At 28.2% G+C, this 24,003-nt stretch overlaps 12 protein-coding genes across 12 annotated transcripts; 5 read left to right on the top strand and 7 right to left on the bottom strand.

Moving 5' to 3' along the window:
- Positions 1 to 203: 203 nt before the first annotated feature.
- cubi_02257 (uncharacterized protein) lies at positions 204 to 962 on the top strand (the record flags this gene model as incomplete). The annotated part of the gene is made up of 1 exon (XM_029019269.1): positions 204 to 962. One exon carries the CDS (start codon positions 204 to 206, stop codon positions 960 to 962), a length of 759 nt encoding a protein of 252 aa, XP_028874390.1.
- A 108-nt stretch (positions 963 to 1,070) lies between these two features.
- Positions 1,071 to 2,354, bottom strand: cubi_02256 (uncharacterized protein; the record flags this gene model as incomplete). Its single annotated transcript, XM_029019268.1, has 1 exon — positions 1,071 to 2,354. The coding sequence occupies one exon, from the start codon at positions 2,352 to 2,354 to the stop codon at positions 1,071 to 1,073; it is 1,284 nt and encodes a 427-aa protein (XP_028874389.1).
- A 440-nt stretch (positions 2,355 to 2,794) lies between these two features.
- cubi_02255 (TSP1 domain-containing protein TSP5 precursor) lies at positions 2,795 to 3,859 on the bottom strand (the record flags this gene model as incomplete). The annotated part of the gene is made up of 1 exon (XM_029019267.1): positions 2,795 to 3,859. The coding sequence occupies one exon, from the start codon at positions 3,857 to 3,859 to the stop codon at positions 2,795 to 2,797; it is 1,065 nt and encodes a 354-aa protein (XP_028874388.1).
- Positions 3,860 to 3,986: 127 nt separating this feature from the next.
- Positions 3,987 to 4,613, bottom strand: cubi_02254 (zinc-finger domain-containing protein; the record flags this gene model as incomplete). The annotated part of the gene is made up of 1 exon (XM_029019266.1): positions 3,987 to 4,613. The coding sequence occupies one exon, from the start codon at positions 4,611 to 4,613 to the stop codon at positions 3,987 to 3,989; it is 627 nt and encodes a 208-aa protein (XP_028874387.1).
- A 382-nt stretch (positions 4,614 to 4,995) lies between these two features.
- Positions 4,996 to 9,675, top strand: cubi_02253 (uncharacterized protein; the record flags this gene model as incomplete). The annotated part of the gene is made up of 1 exon (XM_029019265.1): positions 4,996 to 9,675. The coding sequence occupies one exon, from the start codon at positions 4,996 to 4,998 to the stop codon at positions 9,673 to 9,675; it is 4,680 nt and encodes a 1,559-aa protein (XP_028874386.1).
- Positions 9,676 to 9,914: 239 nt separating this feature from the next.
- cubi_02252 (glycerol-3-phosphate acyltransferase) lies at positions 9,915 to 11,675 on the top strand (the record flags this gene model as incomplete). Its single annotated transcript, XM_029019264.1, has 1 exon — positions 9,915 to 11,675. The coding sequence occupies one exon, from the start codon at positions 9,915 to 9,917 to the stop codon at positions 11,673 to 11,675; it is 1,761 nt and encodes a 586-aa protein (XP_028874385.1).
- A 51-nt stretch (positions 11,676 to 11,726) lies between these two features.
- Positions 11,727 to 17,939, bottom strand: cubi_02251 (uncharacterized protein; the record flags this gene model as incomplete). The annotated part of the gene is made up of 1 exon (XM_029019263.1): positions 11,727 to 17,939. The coding sequence occupies one exon, from the start codon at positions 17,937 to 17,939 to the stop codon at positions 11,727 to 11,729; it is 6,213 nt and encodes a 2,070-aa protein (XP_028874384.1).
- A 284-nt stretch (positions 17,940 to 18,223) lies between these two features.
- cubi_02250 (uncharacterized protein) lies at positions 18,224 to 18,694 on the top strand (the record flags this gene model as incomplete). The annotated part of the gene is made up of 1 exon (XM_029019262.1): positions 18,224 to 18,694. One exon carries the CDS (start codon positions 18,224 to 18,226, stop codon positions 18,692 to 18,694), a length of 471 nt encoding a protein of 156 aa, XP_028874383.1.
- Positions 18,695 to 18,740: 46 nt separating this feature from the next.
- cubi_02249 (GTPase Grc3p-like pre-mRNA cleavage complex) lies at positions 18,741 to 20,033 on the bottom strand (the record flags this gene model as incomplete). Its single annotated transcript, XM_029019261.1, has 1 exon — positions 18,741 to 20,033. One exon carries the CDS (start codon positions 20,031 to 20,033, stop codon positions 18,741 to 18,743), a length of 1,293 nt encoding a protein of 430 aa, XP_028874382.1.
- Positions 20,034 to 20,506: 473 nt separating this feature from the next.
- Positions 20,507 to 22,012, top strand: cubi_02248 (uncharacterized protein; the record flags this gene model as incomplete). Its single annotated transcript, XM_029019260.1, has 2 exons — positions 20,507 to 21,106; positions 21,326 to 22,012. The coding sequence occupies 2 exons, from the start codon at positions 20,507 to 20,509 to the stop codon at positions 22,010 to 22,012; spliced, it is 1,287 nt and encodes a 428-aa protein (XP_028874381.1).
- Positions 22,013 to 22,073: 61 nt separating this feature from the next.
- cubi_02247 (tetrapyrrole methylase) lies at positions 22,074 to 22,886 on the bottom strand (the record flags this gene model as incomplete). The annotated part of the gene is made up of 1 exon (XM_029019259.1): positions 22,074 to 22,886. The coding sequence occupies one exon, from the start codon at positions 22,884 to 22,886 to the stop codon at positions 22,074 to 22,076; it is 813 nt and encodes a 270-aa protein (XP_028874380.1).
- A 113-nt stretch (positions 22,887 to 22,999) lies between these two features.
- cubi_02246 (DnaJ domain-containing protein) lies at positions 23,000 to 23,743 on the bottom strand (the record flags this gene model as incomplete). The annotated part of the gene is made up of 1 exon (XM_029019258.1): positions 23,000 to 23,743. One exon carries the CDS (start codon positions 23,741 to 23,743, stop codon positions 23,000 to 23,002), a length of 744 nt encoding a protein of 247 aa, XP_028874379.1.
- Between the last annotated feature and the right edge of the window lie 260 nt (positions 23,744 to 24,003).

Raw genomic sequence — 24,003 nt, 5'->3', positions numbered from 1 at the left:
TGTAATTTCAAAGTTCAATTAATTTAATTTGGCGCCAAAACACATTTACATGATTAAAATATTTTGGAATCAACATGATAAAACAAGAATAATTATGAATGCTCTAGAAATCACGCAAATTAATTGGTAATTATTTAATTCAGGAAGAATCTGACAAAAAGAATACAATTTTTTAAAATTCTGATTTTTTATAACATTTTTATATGTCATTAAAAACTAATATTTCAATCTTGATTTCGGATTTAATATGGAATACATACTATGATTTAATAAGCAGTATATTTTATGGTAAAAAATACCACCCGAAGTCACCGAGACCAAAATTAACAGTAAATAAGGTTATAAAGTTAGTTTTTTGGTTATTGGGATGGCTTTCAGTTACTTTTATTGTGCCACTTTGTGGGATAATCTTAGCATATAGTATCTCGCCAAGTAGAATCGACATCGTTCCTGCAGTTTTCGATAACAACTATTTGATAATATCTAAACCTCTTTTCAGAACAAACAGTCAATCATCTGTTGTAAACTTTACAACCTCTTTATCATTTCTATTCGAAATTAAATATGTTAATCGATTGTTTGTAAATAAAATTTTGATAGAAGGTGCAGAAATTGCATATATTGGAAGAATTCCTGTTGACTCAAACAATAAAAGCAATTGTAATTCAGACAATCTGGACTATCTTTTTCCTGATTTTACAGAACTTGAATATAAGAAAATACCAAGCGAAATGATCAGCTTTACTTGCACAGATGACTATACAAATTGTATTGTTGGAATTGATATTCCATCATTTTTCATCGATTCATATGATGAATATTCATATAATCATGATTCAAATTTTGGTTATTCAAATTTTGTAGTTAGAACTTTTTTTACGAGTTCACAATTTATTTCAACTCTTGTTTCGGGGCGACTAGGGTACAGATATAATCCTCTTTCTATACCGATTAAGAAATAAACTTAAAAATTAATTACTTTTTAGTATTACCAAGTTAATTTAGAATAAGTAATAGAACGTTTTAAATATAATCTATGTTTAACTATTTTTGTTCAGAAATCTAAAGAGCTATACTACTTTTCCAAAATAGTCCCTTTCAGTTTCGAGGTAAATTTCATCACTACCTTGTGGTAACACAAATCTTTCAGGCTTACTTACTGCAATGTTAATGTATTTTCCCCTACAGTACCATCCCAATGCAACTTCCTCAAATTCTTCATCATTTTCTTCCTCCAGATTCGTAAATCCAGTTGAATTCATATCGCTAAAACCAATCAGGGTTTCTGAGTCATCACTAAGTATATTTAACAGTTCTCTATGAGTTTCCGAAAGTTGAGTTATAAAGCTTTCTGGTTTTTGTTTCCAAAATCGGAAATCTTCCGGGTCATGAATATAGATAAGCTTGGTGCGACGTATTCTATTTTCATAAAATTTACTTATTCTGCAGGCTGCTGTCATTTCACAAGCTTGATCACCTGCAGATATAACATCAAATATTGGTGGCACTTCACCGGCATGCTCTAAACTATTCCCCCAACAATCTAACAATACCCTTTGAAATTCATGTAGTTTTGCATTTGTATAAAATTCCCGATATTCCTCTTCTCTAAATGGAGATGGAGGAGGTCCTTTTTTTCTAATATAATCTTCTGTTGATTTAATTTCAATATTGTATTTTTTCAACAAATCACCTAATTTCGGAAGACAGTATTTTAGATAAAACAATTCAACAGTTCTTAGTCCTGCATTTGTAATTATTACAATTTTATATGCTTTTCCAGTATTCCATAGGTCAGAAAAGAATTTTTCAAGTGTTTGAAACAATCCTACCTGAACTAATTCATTTCTAATTTGTTCTGTCAACTCATAAAGGTTATTTTCATTTTCACCGTAGTCTATACTATCTCCTTCATTGCCCATTTCACATTGAATGTTTCTCCATGTTTGCATAATCCAATTTGTGGGGATCAATGTGTTATCTAAATCGAGCATTATTATTCTACCAGAATCTTGGTTATTTTCAACATTTAAATCACGATCTAAACAAATATCATAATTTTTTGGCTTTTGAATCCCTTTTATCTCGACAAGATTACTAGAGTCATTAAAATTTTCCATATCTTCATTATCCCCAGTTACTTCAAACTGTTCATCACTTTTTTTAAATTGCTTCGTTTTATTATCCGCTATACAACTGTCATTGTTTTCATAGGGAAAAACCTTCTTTCCAGTTAAATATTTGGAATCACTGAGTTCGATACTAACATCACTTTTTTTTTTAAATGAATGGTTATCTAAATCAGGAAATTTATCTAGCTTAACATCTCGGAAGGTATTTTCACTAATTGTCATTTTATTTATTATGCCACACTAAGTTTTCAATTCCTTTTTGAAGTCGGAAGTATAATCAAATGTTAGCGAAATACCCCCTGTTTATTTCCACCTCGGTTTATTGTTCAAAAATTTTTTATTTCCAAAAATATAACTTCCTCCGGTTCTTGAATCCCAAATTATTGTACATGAAACCAAAGGATGCATGAGGACAAATGTGGGGACAAATACCCGCCACAAAATTATACTTAAATTATATATGCTGTAAAAAGGTCACAAAAGATAGTTATTTAATTGTTTAACAAATATAACTATGTAATCTAAATATTTAAAATGATTTTAAAACTTATTATAAAATGTTCAATGATAACTTATCATTCTTATTTTCTAATTATATTGAATTTGAAAAAAGGTTCTATTATTAAAATGTATAATAAACTATTAAGTTTTAAAATTAAAAATTATGAGATAAAGTTGTCATAATCTGATATATCATCGCACAATGATTTTTCTTGGAGGTCTGGACATTCCAAGCCACTCTCATTATTTTTCGTAATTATAGATCTATATCTTTTCTTATAATTCTGTCTATCATTTGGATTAGGGGTACATTTTGACCAATTTGACCACATTGATGTAACACAATCTAATGAACATGCTTTTTCATAGATGTTTGTTTCAGAATTTCCAGAAATCCAGCCTTCAAGTTTAAAAAAGCATCCTATATAGTTATAAACGTTGACGCAAACAGGGACTCCATCTTCAATAGAAACCACATCTATTTTGGGGAAAATACTTCTTTCGCCAATTGATTGATCCCATATACCATGTGACCAGGAAACACAGTCCTTATTATGAATACATTCATCTCTACATTTTTTAACATCAATATTTTGAATAAGTTTTGAACCACCACCAGGAATTTCAAACGCACTGCAACCCCATCCTAGGGTGACAATTCCATAGTCCGGACAATTTGTTGGACAGCGTAATTTGTCGAGCTTACATGACCTTAATTCACTCTTGTTTGGACAAATTTCACCAGGGAACATAGGTGAAAAAATTACATTTCTCGTACGCTCAGAATATCCTCCGCATGGCCTTGAATGAGTACACGATGACCATTGTGACCACTCACCCACAACACATGTCGTAGAGCAGTATCCAACCATTGATGTAGGTATTGATCCTGATACATATGAATCGTCTCTTGTTGAGCAGTAAGATGAGTTTGACTTTAAGGTACACAAAAAATCGGTTGCTTTCCAAGACCAGTACTTACATTTCCTATATTTTGATGAAACCGAATGCCTCATACATTCATTTGCGCAACTTATCCATGACTCAGTCTTAAATGATTTCAATTTATTTAACCCAAGACAGAAGAATCCATGAGAAACTGAACCATAACTTGGACAATTAGCCATTACTGGTTTCTGCTGCGTTGCGCAATGAGTGAAATGGATTAAGACAATGAGAAAAAATTCCAATGCAAACTGTATGTAACTAGTGGTAGACACCAACATTTTCTCATCGGAAAACTATGCAATATTTATTTTGTAATTATTTGAGTAAATCAGTCATATATAACAACTTAAAAGGCGGGGACGCAATATTAATTAAGATCTTTCAAATATATGATTGATTATTTAATTAATTTTTGTTGATAAAGACAGTGAATTTTGGAACAATTAGCTTTTCAGGAATTAAATTTCTTGAGTTATGTATTTCAGAGAATTCAACTTCTTCATAGCTTTGAATTCTATTGATTGATTGCACTATTTCTCTTTCCCGAATGTTTTGATTATATATTGAAATAAGATTTATATTACATAGTGGGCAATTCGACTTTATCTTTACCCACTCATCTATGCATTTAAAATGATAAACATGCTTACAAGGAAGTTTTCTTACAAGGTCTTCATCGTGAATATTATTTAAACATATAACACATGAATAATTGTTTTTTGATTTTTGTGTAGAACCAGACGATATAAATCCAGAGAGGGAATTGTTCCTGCTATAAATATTATATTCTCTTTTATTTTTATTTGAAAAGGAGCCATACTTTTTTACAGGAGCAATTTTTGAAAGCTCTTCAGTGCTAATTATTTGCGGAACTATTGAATTTCGGTCGGAAATACGAATTGAAAAGTTATTCCTATGCCGAATAATATTTCGATTAGCCTCGAATTCACACGGTATTCTTCTACAAAAAATTAATGCAAAGTTGCAAAAAATAATGGCTGCTAAAAGGCATACGGAAAATGCGATTAACATTGCTAATCTATTCCTTTAATAATTACTATTAGCATTTATTCCTAGAATTTAAATATAAAAAATTAATTTTTCTCATGATTCAACGTCGTAAAGAAAATGAGGGTGACGTTTGGGATAGATTACATTACAAATTTCAGTTAATATTATTTTGACGATCAAGTATTTAAATCTGGCAAATAATTTCGGAATTAATAAAGTAATTTAGTAATGTCAAAATATGTTTTACCGCCTTAAGCTAGCATAAAAATTATAAAAAGTTTGTGCGTAAATGTAATTAAATACTAGCGTGACCACATAAATAAAAATAGCTGATAAGCAGAACTACATATGATTCAGTAAACGATTGTAAGCACTGTCTTTTTCATCCTTATACCTATTAATTATGAAAGGTATTCGACGCAAAAAGAAAAGAGTAAGAAATACCGACGTTAAGGAAAACCATCATACTTTCAATGAGGAGAAAAAAAACTATAAAAAATGTAGGGCAGTGAGAAGCGTGCAATATTCGAATGTTTTTCTGAAAAAAACGTTTCAAAATAAAGCCAAATTTGAAATGGAAGATTGGATCCAATTATTTTTAAAATCATTAATCGTTAAAGACTTTATGAGTACAATCCCACATTTCAGAATATTTGAAAGAATGTTAAGTATCACTTCAAAGCATATTACTGGTTCTAAATTGAAGAGTTTTTTTGCAGAGTTTATTAGCAGAATGGAGGCTCTTGATATTTCAGTAATACCATTATTCTTTGAATGGTGTTATGTATTATATAGACAAAAATTAAATCTTTCAAAAAACCAAATAAGAAAAAACATAAGACATGATATATTGAGAGATGCTCTCGTTGGAATAGTATCCGGAAAAGCACGAAACTACATTATTATGCTAATCAGCTGTGATTTGGAAATCAGTACCAAATATTTGTTTCCAAATAGTCAAATCTCGAATTGGAAAGAAGAATTTGAAGAATATTTTGAAGACAAATATTCCTTAAGAGATCTAAGGGATGATTTCTGGAGTTTTGCACTACAAATTTTCAAGTCATTGGCTGAGGAAAATTCAATTCACGATTCTTTGTTTGAATTTATATTACACAATGAAAGAACTTGCCTATGTAAAATTGATGATTGGATAATTGAAAATTTGAATAGAAGTACCCAAATTGAGTGGTTTAAAGAGAATTCTAGTTTTCTTTCAAATAACAAGCTCTTGCTTATTCTATTCAGCTCCTTTATCAATTTTTTCCCATTTACACTTGAATTTTTTCCCTTAACAATCGAGTTGATTTTAAATACGAAAATTGAAAAATGTAATACAAAAACTCAACCTAATTATAACATCAAAAGTGAACATTTGGATTGTTCTTGCGTCCATAATAAGATTTCATTTAACTCATTTAATGAAATATATAACTTAATGATGTATTTGATTTCATCATTTATTTTTATTTACTATGGTATTGAATATGAACAATTTGATGAGTTCAATTTAATATATGAAGAGTCATTTAATATACTTCATTACTTGACCAGCAGTGGCAAGAATTACAGCTCCTCATTTTATAAATATGATATATCCAATCATTTATTTCAAATAGAACAACTCATTAATCAATTTAGAAAGCACCCAAGTTTAATAGTTAAAGTGCAAGAATTTAGTAACCAAATAATTAATAATAACAATTCTTTTATAATTTTAGTATTTAAATCAATATTGAATATCTACAAGTTCAGAAATAAACAGGACAACTTAATTAATAATGAAAACTATAGGAAAAATGAGATATTTGAAGAGATATTAATAACACTATTATTCCTTGTCATACTAAATCCAAATACAAGTGATGACGCAATTCTTTATCTATTTAATAGTATTTATGAGGAACTATATTCATTTGGATTCTTGTTAATTGGGAGTTGCATGACTCTTTTATACAAAAAGGATATCTTTCCAGAAGGAATATCCAAGAGAGTTCAGCTGAACATTTCAAATTTTAGGAGTATTCATTTGATCAATTCTCGAAATTTTCCTTATATACAATTTATGAATTGCATCTATCATTTAATTTCAAGAAATATTGAAAATTTTAGGGTTATTAACATGATTTTTCAATTGTTGGAAGGCAACTATCTTCAGTATATTCGCAACGTTCCTCAAATAATTGATTCAAAAAAAGATAGAGAAGAAAACAATTTGTCTATAAATATTTCATTGACATTAACATCCATCTACATGAAACTGCTTGAATTTTTTCATTTAAATCCTTCACTTTGCAAGTTATTCTTCGAAATGAAACATTACATACGAAAAAGTGGTTCCATTAATCAAAAGACTTTCGAAGATAGTGATTTTACCAATCTAACCAAATTTAATCCAAAAGTTTCATTGTTAAAAGTTTTTAATCAATTATTAGCAAGTAAGGAGCCTTATATTTCTAAAAACTTTTTTTGTGAACCAGAAGATAAATTAATTGGGAGCTTTCAAAATATTAATGCTTCAAACGATCTAAATATTTTCAGGATGAATTACACTACAATGATACATTTACTTGCAATTCTTTACATTCCAGTTATAAAGCGAGTGAATATGTCATTATATAAATTCAAATATTCAATTTATCCTTCCAAATATATTATAGGAGAAGATACTTACTTTAATGACAGCGAATGCGAATTTAATGATAAGATATTTGAAATCGAACATCAAGGAGTGAGCATACCAAAACAATTTTGTATAGAATTTTTGGAAGAAGTTATCAATTATTGTAAGAATCTTGGTATAGAAAGTCCTTTTGACATTGATAGGTTCATCTTAAAAAATGCATTTGATACTTCGAGCATAAATATAAATGGCCAAAGTATTTCGAGTTTGATTCATACATGCGAAAATGATAAGAACAAAAAAAAGTGTTTCGTATGTTGTATTGATTCATATGCTGAATATTTAGGTATTATCAATGCATTTCAGTTAATTGGAGAAGAAGCATACCAAAATTATTATGTCTCTAAATCATGGGTAAATCATGCAATAATTATCTCCATTGTTACGATTATTAATAGTAATATAAATATTGACGAAACGAATGGAATTAATCTATCAGAAATAAAAACTTTAATTAGACTTTCAAATAAAATGGAACATTCTTTTTACAATAATTTAACTTTTGAATTACTAAAAGAATTAATAAATATACTAATTAATGAAATTAAAGATGACACTGTTATAATTAAAGAGTCAGGCGACCCCCAAAGAATTCTTTTTAGAAGCTTGATGATATATCTATTAATAGTCATGTCAAGAAATGAAATTGGGAAAACAATATTATCAAACATTGATTTTCATCATTTACTTGTGAGACTTTGCTATTTGTTTTCATTTAGAATTGAATGCCTTGCTACTAATATTTATAAAAACATTGAAACTCACGGGACAAATGAATTAATTAATTCATTTGATGGAATTTACACTCCAAATATCAGAAGAACTCCTAATTCAAGTAATGGTGATATTAATGATGGAAATATTACTCCATTAACAGTAACATCAAAAAAATCATGTAATACAATCACTCCAACAAACAAAAAAAGAATAACACCAATAATTGTTTCAAGAAATGGCTCCGCTAACGGGAAGTCTATTTCTATGATAGATGAGCACACCAATAAAAATACAAATGGAATACCTAACCTGGCTTTGAAGGATGACACAAAATCATATTCATGCATTTTTCACCTTAAAATTATTTTAAACGCAATAAATGTAATCAGAGAATTGATCCCTCAAAATTTAAACACTGTTGATAATAAAAATGATTTATTAAGAGAGAAAAATAACGGAATTCAAGATTCGAGTACAGAATTTGTTTTAAATATAATGGAGGGAAGCTTATTTTTTTTGTTGCCATCAAATACAATTTCTAAAAGGTCAATCTTTAACTGCAACATAATTGGAACTAATAATGAATTCAATTATCAGGGTTTGAACACAATTCATGAAGGTTCAGAAAGCAGTGAAGCAGAAGAAATCGATAATTTGAGCGAAATAGATAAACAAAGTTCTCAGCTTAGAAATACAAAATTCAAAATATTTATGCCAACAAATATCCCATATTTGTTAAATGATGATGATTTCTCAAAAGATTGGTACATGGAAATAGTAATTTACTTAATTAAGTTTATAATCAATAATACTCAATTAGTTAAAGATATTTCAAGTATTATTACTGATATTGCTTCAAGAATAACACTTTGGAATCGCAGAGATAATAAGTTACTCATATTTAACGTCTGTGTTGAAGTTTTCAAATTTTCCTATGATTATTTTTACGACGAGCTTCCAGAAATTTCTCTTTGTATGCTTAGGAATTCTGGCTTCCAATTATTACAATCTATTAAATTTGTTTTTGTTGCAATTCTGGATCAAAATTCACTTCTAGTCGACAATACTTTAAACGATTTACCTTCAATAAATGCAATGATTGAGCTTGAATCTCTTCACAGAGTAATATTTGTTTTTAATAACTTGGTTGGAATTTTTGAGATTTGTTTCCAAATTCTTTTTTTCAATGGAAGTAGTGTAACTGATAGGGACAATCTATGGCTTAGAAACGCTATAAATCTGATTGAAATAGGTATTGAAACACTTAGTGCAGAGCTATCAAAGATGGAAAGAATTAAATTACCTCCAAAAATGGACGATGATTCGGAATTCTTGGATGGAGATGAAAATATTACCAATTACACAGAAGATTTGGAGGAATTAAAGTACGCGTTTTCAAAAGAATTATGGAATGGTATGATATTAGAATGCAACAAATTGTTAAGAGAGTGCGAATATGTACATAGTTTAATAAGTTCTAATTGGTTTGACCCAAATAGTTCTGAACAATCAAGTTCTAACAAACAAAACAAGAATTGTAACATAAAAGAAATAGATGATGACCTTGACAATTTTATTACATTCGAACAGTGTGACGAAGGAATTCTCCAAGAAAATGAGTCATATTCAGATATTAAATTAACTCCACACTGGAATACGTTTATTAAATCGTTATTTTTGTAGAAAATTAATGCTAATTATATGATAATTTGAGAATTTCCTATTACTTTTTCTTTTTTTTCCGATAACGCGCTTAAAAATAGTGGGGATTGCTTTCATGAAACTATCTAAAATTTTGCCCTTTAAAACATCAGAAAAAAAGACATTATAGTTACTTATTTTGACATATGTATTCCTATATAATAATTAGAACAGGATTTTAATCATTATAAAGCTCTCTATCATCTTTAGTTTTCCCGAAAATGTATTTTTTAGTAAAGTTATTGGCACAGATTATTACAAGAACATTTTTTAAAAATGTTACTGTTTTGGGTAAAGAGAGAATACCTCTATATGGGCCAGTTTTATTTGTTGGGAATCATATGAACCAATTCGTGGATGCAGCAATGCTGATCGCAATTTTTCCACGTCAAATACGATTCTTAATGGCAGAGACATCCTTTAAAAGACCAATAATTGGAAGGTTAGCTCAATCTGCAGGTTGCATTCCTGTTCAAAGGCCCCAGGATTTAAGATATAGAGGGATAGGTGGTTTGGCTTGGAATAGTTCAAGTGATGTGAGAATTAGAGGCATTAAAACAAGATTCAAAATAGATGCAAAATTCCAAGATACATTAATAATAGAAGATTTGGGAATAACAAGAAAAGTATTAGAAGTTGTTTCAGACGATGAGATTATCATCGATAAGGAAATAGGTGTGGAATACTCGGCCACTTATACAGATGGCTTTCCTTTTTTCATAATGCCAAAAATTGATCAAAGCACAGTCTATGAAGAAGTTAGTGATGCAATGAGAAATGGCCATTCAATAGGTATTTTCCCAGAAGGAGGGTCTCATGATAGGACAACCCTTCTTCCACTTAAGCCAGGTGTTGCAGTTATGGCTCTTTCCTCTGTGTTAGAGGGAGCTGAGGATCTACTAATAGTTCCTGTGGGATTGAATTATTACGAGCCACACAAAACACTCTCAAGTGCTGTTGTAGAAATTGGTCAACCAATCCCAGTTACGCTGGAACTAGCTAAAAAATATGAGGATTCTCCATCAGATGCGGTTAAGGAGCTTTTGTCTATGGTTGAAAAAGGAATGAACTCTGTATTACTTTCTGCAAGAGACTATACAACTTTAACTTGTATCCGTCTTTGTGTCCAGTTATATCCTCCAGATAGAACTGCTCTTTCTCAAGATAATTATTATTTACTTCATCAATTATTTTCACAGTTTTTTTGGGCATTGCATGATGATCCAGAGCTTGAGCATTTGAGAAAAGATTTATGCGAATATGAGGATACTATTAATCACTACGGAGTCCCCGATAGAGAGGTTTGGCAGCTTAAACAACCAGTTTATGAATGTATTAAACTAATGATCACTAAGTTCCTTCTTTTAATTCTTGTTAGCATAGTTGGTGGTTCTTTCTTCCCTTTATGGGCACCAATAAGATATATTCCTGCATTCATGGCAGAGAGACACAGAAAGAAAGCATTAGCTAATTCAAAGGTGAAAATCAGGGGGACGGATGTATTGGCGTCATATAGAATTCTTGTAATTATTGCATTACTACCATTGCTCACAGTTTTTTATGGCCTATTCTTCTCATTAACGTTTATGAATGGCCAGAACTTAAATACTAAAATTGCGACAGTTATAGGTGCCTTTATTGCATTACCTCCATTATTCTACATTTCAAGAGTTTCTTTTGAAATGATAATGCCATTAACAAAAAATATCCGTACTTTATTCTATGTTGTTGTTTCAAATGTCAATTATCTTAGAGGTAATGAAAGAACATTATTACACATGAGAATTAAATTGCAACAAAAAATCAGAGATTTAGTATACACAAAAGGTCCACAAGTTTCTTCAAGTTTTATTCATAGTTTTACTACAGTTGTCCCAGATGCTGTTATTCAGGCTGACAATAAGAGAATAAATTATTCTCTTGGGGAGTATGTTCCTGTGTTAACACGTGCCAAGTACGATGCAAGAGAAGAGATACTATGATTAAAAGAAGTCTTATTTTATTATTGATTTCTAGCTAAATTAAATTCATTATTAAATTTTTTTAATACCATTAGTTTCTATAAGTTTTTTTATAATAACTTTTAATATATTTTTAAACTGTCCAAGTGATATTTTCAAGTCCTTGTTTTTCAATTTAAATAATAATTTGTGGGAGATTTCAAGGAAAAAGCTGCTGTTATATTCTAAGCATGGATATTGATCAACATTAATTGTTTTACATTTTGAGTAGAAGAGTAAATTTGAAACAGATTTTCTCCAAGTATCAAATTTTACATTACATTCCAAGTCAAATAAAAATACTTTTGGATATTCATATAAAGAGAAAGAAATAATTTCTTTGTCATAAAATAAATTTGTATCGATAGTTGAAAATAATTGTTGTTTAATTGAATAGTAAAATTTTGATAGAAATATTATTCCATCGTTATTAAAAAATAGTTCATTCCAAACTCTTAGTTTTGGATTATCTTCTAAATCTAGTAAATATATATTACGTAAGTCTATCCAATTATTCACAATATTTTCTTCAGAATCAGCATTATCGTTATTATATTGTAAATCTTTATTAAAGCAATAATTAAATAGAAAAGAAGTAGAGTCAGGTATCAGTATAAACAAAAGTAAATATGTGATCACCACAGTACGTTTTAAAGAGACATCTCCAGATTCAATAAAATCTTTATATAAGAAGTTCAGAATTTCTGATTCGGCTGATTCATTTTTCAATGAATATAAATAATAAAAGTTAGCCAAATATATCAGTTCATAATTGATTTCTTGGATTTCAAGATTCAAATAAAATTCGTGAATAATTTTGATAGAAAGTTTGTTTTCAAGTATAAGTGCATCCAGAAAAAGTGGATGAATGCTTTTCAATAGATTTGAAATGATACTTTTCTGATTAATTGAATTCAAAAAATCGTAGATAGTATTTATTAAAAGTTTAAATGAGTTTATAATTGGGTTATTATAGAATCTATGTAGTTTGTAGGATATCTCTCCCAATGACTTAATTAAAACATCTATTTTAATATTAATTAGAGGTTTTTTAAAAATAGCTGCTGAATTAAAAACTGAATTTAAATTAACAAATAGTGTAGTAATTTGCATTTCAAAACTCTCCAAATTTGACAATGTATCAAAAATATTAATTATAAATTCGTGTAACTGAGAAAAATTTGAGTCACTTGTAAATAAAATAACTCCAACAGTTCTCGTGAATCCGAGCATAATTAAGTTATTGAATTTTGACTTCTTAAAAATATTAACCAATGAATAACCAAATTCAATGACTTTAGGTGCAAAATTATTATTTGAGCTCAAATAAGAAATTAGAAATTTTGTAATCAAAGTGATAAACCATTCTAATATTAATTTATTTTCATCATCTTCACTTTTTAATAAAATCAAATCACATAATGGTATGATTATTTGGAAAAAAATAATATCAAGTGAGTTTGATATGTCAAAATTTGTGAACTTATCACAAATCTTTGTAGTTTCAAACAGCTCAATAATAACACCAATCATTACTAAATCTTGCAAAACAATATCTCTAAAATTCAACTTTTTATTATTAAGTTGTATATTTTCTATTTTATTCTTTAGTCTGAAAGTATAGCTATCCAATTTTAAAATTGATACAAAAAATAAAGTGTTTTTGTTTAACATTTTAATATCAAAGTATTTTTCTTTGTTGTGAAAATTGAGTTTATTTTCTAAAGAAGTAGATAAATTGATCGTTTGAAATGATAATAGTAGTATGCATATACTCATCTTTATTGGATCATTAACACAGGATTGTAGTAGCAAATCAATATTTGAATATTTGTCGAATAATTTTACATTTTTATTTTCAGTTTTAATACTAGATAATTGGTTTTTATGAATTATTCCACATATTTCATTTAATATGTCAAAATTGTTTAGGGATTTGTTATATAAGAAGGATATCCAAGGGACCCAGTAATATCCCTTTAATAACTTTATGCAGGAAATAATAAATGCCTGATTTTCATTAGAGCTATTTTCATAAAATATTGTTGAAATGAGATATTTGACAATATTCATATTCACAACAGTATATTCTTCAATCATGAATATTTGCTCATTCTTCAATATTTGCTTGCCATTAGTGGAGATCATTTTCTTCAGATAATAATTTACAAATGAAAAACAAAATGCTCTAATTAAACCCAATTGAAAATTAATTTCTTGTGTGACTCCGTTATTAAAGTGATTAATACTGTCACTTAAAATGAAATAATGGTTAATATATTCAAATATTTGATATACTGTGAGCATTTCATGTTGAAACAATTTAACTGCAGATGCTGTTCGGAAAACCAAATTAGCAATATTTTTTGGATCATTGTTCATAGAAAGATAAAGATAAAGTAAATGGTCCAACAATTTGTCCTTCTCAGAAAAACTATCAAATGCAATATCAAAAAAGGAAAAAACACCAAAAGTATAACTATTTATTAGATTTGCACTTGATGTGACACAGATCTGTTCTAGAAGCTGATTTTCAGTTCCATAATTCGTATAAATGTTAAAATTATCCTCATTAGCAATTGTGAAATATTTATTTAGTATATCAAGATGGTTAAAACCGTGTTGATGCAAATGTTTCAATAAGCATGAAACAAAATCTATGGTGTTAATTTCTTTATTTATATAATATTGTTGTTGAAAAGCTTGAATAAGTGTGTTTCTTTCAATAGTTAATGGTTCCTTTGCTATGAAATACTGAAGTAAGCAGTTTTTGTTTGAAAAATGTTTATTTATCATTATATCAGAATTAACAAATGTAATGAATAGTTTGTTCGGTAATATTTCAAGATTAGCAATTTCCGAAATGTAACTTTCATATAAGTGATTTAGTATGTCATACCTAAGAATCACAAGAGATGATAAAAACAGTATTAAAATAGCTTGGTTTTCAATAAAAAGTTCATCAAATAATTGTTTTTCACCATCTCTAATAAGTTTACATTTCTTGATTAAATCAGAATTTTCATTAAATATTGAGTCCAAGTTATTTACTGAAGGTAAGTACGATAGTAACAAAAAAAAAAGAAATAAAGTTTCTTGTTCTATGTTGCTAGTAATTTTGTTGTTTTTTGATCTGGGAACTAATTCAACGAAAATAAACTCTAATTGATTAAAATATTCCTTTAATATTTTAATGAATTGAAATATCATTTGCCATTGAAATGTTGCACAAGAAATAAATTTAATATTACGAATAAATTTAAATAAATCTTTTAATACATTTATTTTGAATTCTTCAATATTAATTTGGTCAATATTCTTCATTACCTCGATTCTAACCTGCTTTGAATTATATAAAAAAAGTCCAAGAATTTCCTGTATATAATAGTTATGAGTAGTTTTTGCCTTAATTGATTTCAATTTATTCATTATTAATTCACTGGATTCTTTAATATTTGAATTACCTTCTATACTTTCAAGAAAAGTATCTTTCATGGCAAAATTGTCTTCTATTGTGTTGTATTTAATATTCATATTATACATGCCAAATTGTTGATTATTTGTTTGTTTTTTAGAGAAAAAAATTTCATTTACAAGTTCAAAATTCAAAATAGTTTTTAAAGGACTCGATATATTTAATAAAAAGAATTGCAATGTATTAAAGTCAATCCTATTACATTTATGCATAATGATGATAAACTGTTGTAAAATATCCAAAAGATCAAAGAAGTTACCGATTTCAGCTGAAAAACTTAATTCAATACACCATGATAAAAAACTCTTTAAAGTAATATCCATATTTATATGTTGGTAAAAAAAGTCAAGAATAATTTTTGAAAATATACTAAGACAATAAACTGATTCAAGTCCTGCTTTATCCCTGATAATTTTTGTTAACATGGACAAAATATAAAACAAATTATTAGGGATTTTCTTCTGATAAGATTCATTTTCTGAAGGCCATTTTTGATCAATATAGAGCCCAAAAAATCTAAGAAAGCTTGATAAAATTTCAACAGGGTATGTACTATTATTAGTTCCAAAATTTTGATTATTAATAACTTTCAACTGGGTAATATTGTTTGGCAGATTAAAATCAATAATCAAAATATTAGAATGAATTGCAAGAAGAATTTTAATACATTTATCGTAGTCAATAATTCCAAATTTGCATAGTTCGATTAAACAATGAAGTGAATACGAAACAACATCTTTGTTACTTGAGTTTAATCCATTTTGTATTTTTCCAATAATAACTTCATCAACTATATCAGGTTTATACCTTATAACACAAAATAAAATCTTGATTCCATTTTGATATTTGTCTAAAGCATTATTGGTATTGGAAAGTTCGGAATCAATCTGATTAATTAAGAAACTCTCTAACTTTGAATATGGCAATTCACCTTTTAAAAATAAATAGTAAATTTTCTCTAAAACTTTTGTTTTAAGTTGATTTTCAGCAGATATTATTTTATTATATACAATAGGAATCGTGTTTTTGTTATTACCAAAAGAAATTATTGAATAATGAAGAGAATCAGTAATTGTATCAATTTCACTAATTTGTTTCGATTGTCTCAAGATAAATTCATAGATAGGAAATAATGAATCAAATATCTTAATTTGGTACTTATTGTTGAATATTAAAAACTTTTGAGCAAGTTGGACTATTTCTTGACAATATTTTGGATTTTTACTTTCAATATACTTTATTATCCTTTCTATAAATATGCTAATAATTGAAAAACAATATATTTCATCGTAAATATAGTTGTTCACCAAGTTATTTTCCAAAAAATAACGTATTTTAACATAATTCAATGCTAAATAGAGCCCATTATAAATTATGCTGATCGCCTCATTCTTGATATCTTCAGTATTATTGTCCCATTCGTTTTTAATGAATTTCTGACTATTTTCAGTCATTAATGTATTGATCTCATCATAAATATCTTCTCCAGAAAAATGTTCAGATGAAGAATAACTAAATTCTATACTTTTAAGTTCCTCAATCCCATTGAATTTGAATTTCTCCTTTAATATCTTTTTTGAATAACAACAAAACGGATCATTTTCAATTAAATCGCCTTTAATATGATAAACTAATGCGGATATTAAAATAATAACGTTAATGTCATTGAAATTTTTTAAAAAAAGTTCTATTACTTCAACAAGAACTTCAAACTCAGAAATATCTTTAGATTTATATAATAATATTGTAAGTATAATAAACATGAGATCTTTAATTTTATCCAGTTTTCTGTCAATTATCCCATTGATCCCTCCATTTTCAAGAGTTAATTTTAATAATCTAATCATTTGGATAGGATCTCCCAAATTATTAGATGTTTTCTCTTCTTGTCTTGAGTTCTCTATTATGGAAGATAGAATTATCAGAGACAAAATGATAAAATTGGTTTCTTTTTGAATATTAATATGAGGGATGATAGTAATCAAAATATTAATCAGCGAAAACTCGCATCTATTATTCACCATCATTAGATATAGAATATCAATAAATCTGGAATTTATTTCATTATGTTGACAAGGTGAGTTATGTAAGTTGAATGTTATTATTTTTACGTTAATAAAATTAAAAATATTTGATAAAGTATTTATATCAATAATAGGAAGAATAATTAAAAGAAATTTGTGTAGTAAATCATATTCTTCCATGTCAAAACAAATTCCTATCATGTTATTTATACATTGTCTATTGTGAAATAAAAAGTTGATAGTTTCATTAATTATTTGCATGTCGTTTTTATATTTATTTACTATTCTCTCCAACAGTGGTCTAATTACATTTGCTGGAATCAAGTATTTGGAGTCTTCGTTTTCAACCCCACTAATAATTATGGATGAAAGTCTCCTAATAATATCAAGTTCATTGTAACAACATGAATTTAAAAGAGTGGTCATAGATTGAAAACGAATTATATTTGGAAGGTCTAAAATATGTGGGATGTCTGAGACAAAATGATCCAAATTTTGAATTCTGGAATCTACTGTTGAGTATGCTATCATGCTCATTAGTATCTCCACTAAAATTTGTTTAACATTTTCTAGTGAAGGTTTACTCTTGCATTCATCCAAAAGTATACCAATATTTGTGACAGCCGTCTGTTTAAGTATCAGCTCATTTTCTCCAAGCTTTATTATTGAATCTATTACCTTTCTTTTAATTGCTTTGAATTGTGATTTGCTATCCATAAGTAAAACTTCAACTATTGAATTTACCATAGCATTAAAGCGCCTTTTTTTTTTTTTTTTAAGTTAGTATTTAGATTTACATAAAAGGCATGTTAAATTTTATTATATTTTAAATTAAATAATTATCTTACTCAAAAGTAATGAATAAGACAGACAAAGTCAAGTATAGTTAGTTATTTACTTAATATGAATGACAAAGAACACAATTCATCGAGGTAATTTTGACCCGTTTTGAAGTGTACTTTTAATTAAGTTTTAGGGTAAAAAAACTTGGAAAAAAAACGAAAAAAAAACCTATCAAGCAGGAAAAGTTTATGAAGAGGAGACCGGGAATTAAGCTGGAAACTCCCAATGATATAGACTCAAATACTTGGGATGAGCTATGTGTTTCATTATATCCATCATGGTGTAAGCAAAGTCGTGGGATTATTTTGGCAAAAAAAAATCACGAAACTTTGGAGTGGGATGTAAAAACATCGTTACATCCAAATGTAGACAAATTTATTTTCGAGGAAATTCAGGATTTTTTTGATCAAAATAATGAAGATAATAAAAAACAGCTAAATATTGACCTGTGGGGAAAGCAGTTTAACATGAGAAATACAGAACCTGATGTTAAAGCTTCCGAAGTTATATGGCTAGTAGATAGTTTAAATAGTTTTGGACTAGCAATAACTTTGGTTGAAGATTTAAGTGCAATATTTTTTTATGAGGTAAAAAATGAAGGGGAAATTGACAAAGACAAAATATTGAGTTTTGTTAAATTAATAGTAAGAATGACATAAAGGAAAAATTTAATATATAAAAAATAATATATTTGTATCTTAATTTTTAAATATTATGTATTTTTCTTTTTACATTTTTACGATTACTTGGAACTTTCCCACCCGAAGAGATCCCTTTGACAATGTATTTTTTTTTGCAAATATATGGTCTTGAAGTACTGAAAAAGTAATTTTGAGGAAGCATCATTTCAGTAAGTTGTAAAGCATTTACTTCTGATAAAGTACTTGAAGGTATCCAACACGGAGCAGTTATAACAACACTGTTTGACTGATAGTTAATGTGATGTACTATTCCAAATCCAATACAGGGTAGAATAATCTTCGTGTCTAATATATCTAACTTTTGACTATCTGCAGAAAATTCTGGAATAAATTTGTGCTGCTCATCATTAAATATACATAAAGCTACTATTGAATTAGTTAACCTAGCTGGAATGTGAAATTTCAATTGTTCACTCAACAAGGTCGTACTTGGACAGGGAATAATGCATATAGAGTTAAATGGAAAATGAACAGTTTTGCAAAAATACTGAGGAATGCACTTTTCCACAGAATAATATCCCATATATTCATCAAAAAAACTAAGAGGGTTGACATTCTTTTTTATTTCGTCTATTTGTATATTATATGAAAATAAATCACTTAATGTATTTACAAATACTGTTGTTTTTAAGTGATTATTAATTAAAAATTCCTTGTTTTTAATATTTTTCACTAAGTTCAGGTCAAAAGTTGGAAAAGAGAAGAAGTTTGTCTGATTAAAATAATTATCTTCATTATTTTTAGTCATTGGCTCAAACTCTTTTGTAAACCCAATATAAACATGATTTGAAACATCAATACAAAATGCAGTAATAATTGAAGCGATTTCTAACCCAACGCCGGTGATCCACCCAGGCATGTTTAGAATGAGAGTTATTTTCTTCTCTTCAATACTACTGATGTATTCAAAGCATTGTTTTAGCCCTTTCAAATACCTTAAAGGGTGAATAATAGGACTGTTTCCCCCTATATAAAACATTACTTCCGGCAAAATATTAATATTTTTTGAGTTCCCAATAAAAATATCTTTTATATCCCATTTAACTAATTTAACACAACTCATTGGCGATATTAAGGGTTGGCCCAAGTCACAGTCTAAAATATAAACATTATTGTTTAAACACCTGTTATCATTTAAAATTTCTTTTGCAATATATAGAGAAAACGTAGTTTTTCCACTATTTTTTGGCCCAATCAATATGACACTATTAATCTTACATGTTTGTTTATTGCTCTCTTGGAGTATTAGATTTGAAAATTCCCTCCAGTCAAAAGGAAAAACAAATTCTCTGCTCATATTTTATCAATCAAACTCATAATATACTTGCCCGAAACCCTTATCGAAATATTACTCCAAATAAAAACTTATTACTTTACGTACTTTTTTATCTTAGTGAAGGTGATAACAATTTATTTTAGTTAATCAAAAAATTGTTTCAAACCCGGCGGTAAGTCAATTTTTACTTCATCAGAAAATAAATTATTTTATTCTTAGAAAAATATTTTGTTAATTAGTATTATCGGAATGTGCGCTTTTATTCCATTTTTAGTAATTTATGTAACTACATGTAAAAGTAGTTGAGGGTTAAATCATGCAAAAAACTTATTCTTTTAATGCATGTTTACAAATTAATTTTTTTTTGTATATTTAGCTTTAAAATTTGAATATGATATTTTACTCTTTATTTATTATATGTCAGTTAATTAATGGGTTACTAGCGATTGAGTTGAATAACATTAATTCATAGTAAGTCATTATAACAATATTAAATGTTGAAATTAACTAAACAAAGTTCTGCGGTGTTAAATGTCGAGCAAGATAATGAATTATTAGCAGATAAAATAAAATGCAGTAATGATTTCGAGATTAAATTAAAAAATAATGTGTTAATAAGTACAAAAGGGAGATTTAAGTGTTTTTATCCTATTCAGCTCCTAGATAATTCAAATACAACCTTGTATTCTTGGAATTCAAAAATTGAAAGTAAATGTAATTATATTTATTTCAATATAATTAAAAGATCGAATTATGAAAAAAAAAGTAATCTGCTTAGAAGTATATTATTTAATAATTCTTGTAAAAGTATAGTTTCGATCAATTTAAATGGTTGTAAAGTAAATAAAAGAGAAACTGTAACAATTAAAGAAAATATGTCAATTATTCACCAAATAAATAAATACAAGCTAATAATTAAAAACATTAAATTCAAAACAAAAATAATAATTGGGATAATAATTCATATTATATTATTTTTGTTTGCATTTATATTTGCACGAAATAGAAACTGTCACAAAATGACAATAAAAATATATACAGACGCAAAAACGGAAAGTTTTGAAATAAATTCTGCATGCGAAGTCACGACAAAGGTAAGATTTTTTATCCATACAAATTTAATAAAACTTAATATTGTCTCTTTGTAACAATATAGGACCTGTTGAGTATTTCAAAAATAAGTGGTAATTCCAATCTCATTATGCTAATGGAGTAAAGATTGACATTGTGCTAAATGGCGCGAAAGTTTTCCAATATTAAAATTAAGGTTCAAATCATAAAAAACTGTACAACTAAAAAACTCTGAATGATAGAAACAGATAATGAAAGAAAAGTCTATTTCTCGTTCTGAAGAGATTTGGGAAAAACAACCATCAACTAATGAAGGTATGCTAGATGGGTTTATACACATACATGAAATAGATATTGACAATAGTTCATATTTTATTGAAACTTTAAAAAAGAAGCTTGGTATGAAAGCGGATGAGCTTTTTGAATACGGAATAGATGGGGGCTGTGGAATTGGGCGTGTAACACCGAATTTAATGAAACACTGTAAAAAGATGGACTTGAATGAACCAATTCTTAAACATTTAATGGTTGCAAAAAAGAACAACCCCGATTGCATTGAATTAATTCATTCAAAACTTCAAGACTTTAATCCGGCTAGTGGAAGATATGATTTTATTTGGATCCAATGGGCATTACAATACTTATCCGATGATGAGTTTGTGGATCTTCTCATAAGAATCAGAAATTCGTTCAACAATGGTGATGAAACAAATAGAAACAAAACTAGACGGGTTGTATGTATTAAAGACAATGCAGATTCTCATGAGAATGAAGTAGATCCCGTTGATGAAAGCATTATTAGGACAGAAAAAAGCTTTCTAGAAATTTTCAAAAGAGCAAACTATAAATGTATATTAAAGATGGAGCAAACATTTCTTCCATCTTCATTTAAGCCAATAATTTCATTTGCAATTGTACCATGTGAATAAGTAATAAAAAAATAGATTTAATTTAGAAGATTAGAATTAATTTACACTAAGTAAATTTTAACTATTTTTTCCTATATATTTCAAAGAAACGTTGTTCTATTAAATGCAAATCTGGATGACAAATTACTAGTGAATGTAATGGATTTCCGAAATCAGTATCAGAAAGCTCACTAAGTGTACCTGAAACGATTTTCTGGTCGCTTGAGCCAATTCTAGCTACTCCTATTGCTATTGATTTAGGCGATATAACATTTTGTTTAAGTTTATCCTCTAAAATAAATAATTGAGAAATGGCTTGATTAATTGTCATGAACCTAGGAGGTTCAAAAATAGGTCGATTCCTCATCATATTTTCAATCGTTTGCTCCTTAACTTTTATATCAAGAAGACATAGAGTATGTAGTCCTCTCTCTATGTTAGCCTTGATTTTTTCATAGAAACTTGAAGGTTGCCAATTTTCATCAAAAAATGGAATTGAAACCACTTCACCAAAACGGTAAACTTGTAGTCCAGTGCACCCTATAGCAGATATAATACTTGCATTGTGTATTACCTCAACTTTGACATTTTTTTCGTGAGCCCTTAAAACTAGATCAGAATGGGTTGTTGCACAAAAAGGATCGCCTACTACTAATAGCACTACAGATTTGTCCCTAGCTTCTTCAATCATATTATCGCAATTTTCTTCTATCATTTTACGATCTGCTTCTATCAGAGGTTTTCCATTCGTAAATTTCATCAAGTCTGCCCTTTGAGATAAAATTGAAGTATATGATTCCAAATATACCTTGTCGGCAGTTTTCATAAGCTCTATGCCTCCCAGAGTCATATCTCTCTCATCATTTAATCCAGTTCCAATTAGATACAAAACCATGATAATAAACTCTCCAATATCTTGAGTTGTTCTTTTTATACCTTTTAAATACTATAAAATCAACCCTGACCTCAGACTGGCGCCCAATTGAAAATTGAAATTTATGATAAAATTTATCGTTTTTTCTTTTTATTCTTTACAAGATTTTCCTGTATCTCCTGAAACCTACTTTCATCAACCTCTTCAAAATCAGCATCATTAAACCTGCTAATTATGTTTGCAAAGTTCCCCATTCTCTTTTTAGAACTGCTTTGAATTGCTTGAACAAGATCCTTCATATCGTTTGAATGTTTAGACTTATCGCGTTTCATTCTGGCCTTCCATTTCTTTGCTTGATTATGCAATTCCTTGATCGATCCTTTGAACTCCTTTTTTTGAGGAAGTCTTCCTTCTTTTATGGCATCCTCAATCATACACACATAATAATCGACATCGTCCGGCTCGGAAAAGGGAATATACTCAAGTAATAGTTTACAATTCCCATTAAAACGTACGTAGAAATTTGATAAATCTTCCCACTCATCATCAGACCCACGGTACTGTTCTTTATATTCTTGGATATCTTTCTCTGATATTTTTTTGGTAAATTGTTTAAAGTAATCAATAATATCCTCAAAATTTTTATTTTCTTCTCCCTCAATTATTCCAGTTTCATCATATAACTTGCGAGATTCTTCATTCCTCAATATCTCATACGCCTTCTGTAATTCCTGGAACCTTTCCTTGCTAGTTTCGTCATTTTGATTTTTGTCAGGATGTAAAGCAAGAGCCCTAAGTCTATATCCTTTTTTTATTTCTGCAGCAACGGCATTTGGAGATACGCCAATTATTTCATAAAGATAATTATTCTTCACCATGAAGAATGATTAATTAAACACTCAACCAAAAATTCTCAATTTAATTCATTATTTAACTCCAAGCTAAACATTTAATGCTAAACATCAGGCGCCAACATGGTTTTCCCACACTTAATTGAAAAAAGTAAATAGAAAAAAAAAAATATTAATACCTATTATAACTAATTATTTGTGTACAAATTATATATATACATATATATATATATATTCATATTCAGTATATGCTTGAGCATATAGGTACTTCATGTATACAAATTCAT

The sequence above is a fragment of the Cryptosporidium ubiquitum genome (assembly GCF_001865345.1).
Source record: "Cryptosporidium ubiquitum isolate 39726 chromosome Unknown contig_4, whole genome shotgun sequence".
NCBI lineage: Eukaryota > Apicomplexa > Conoidasida > Eucoccidiorida > Cryptosporidiidae > Cryptosporidium > Cryptosporidium ubiquitum.
This window is presented reverse-complemented; position numbering and strand designations above follow the sequence as displayed.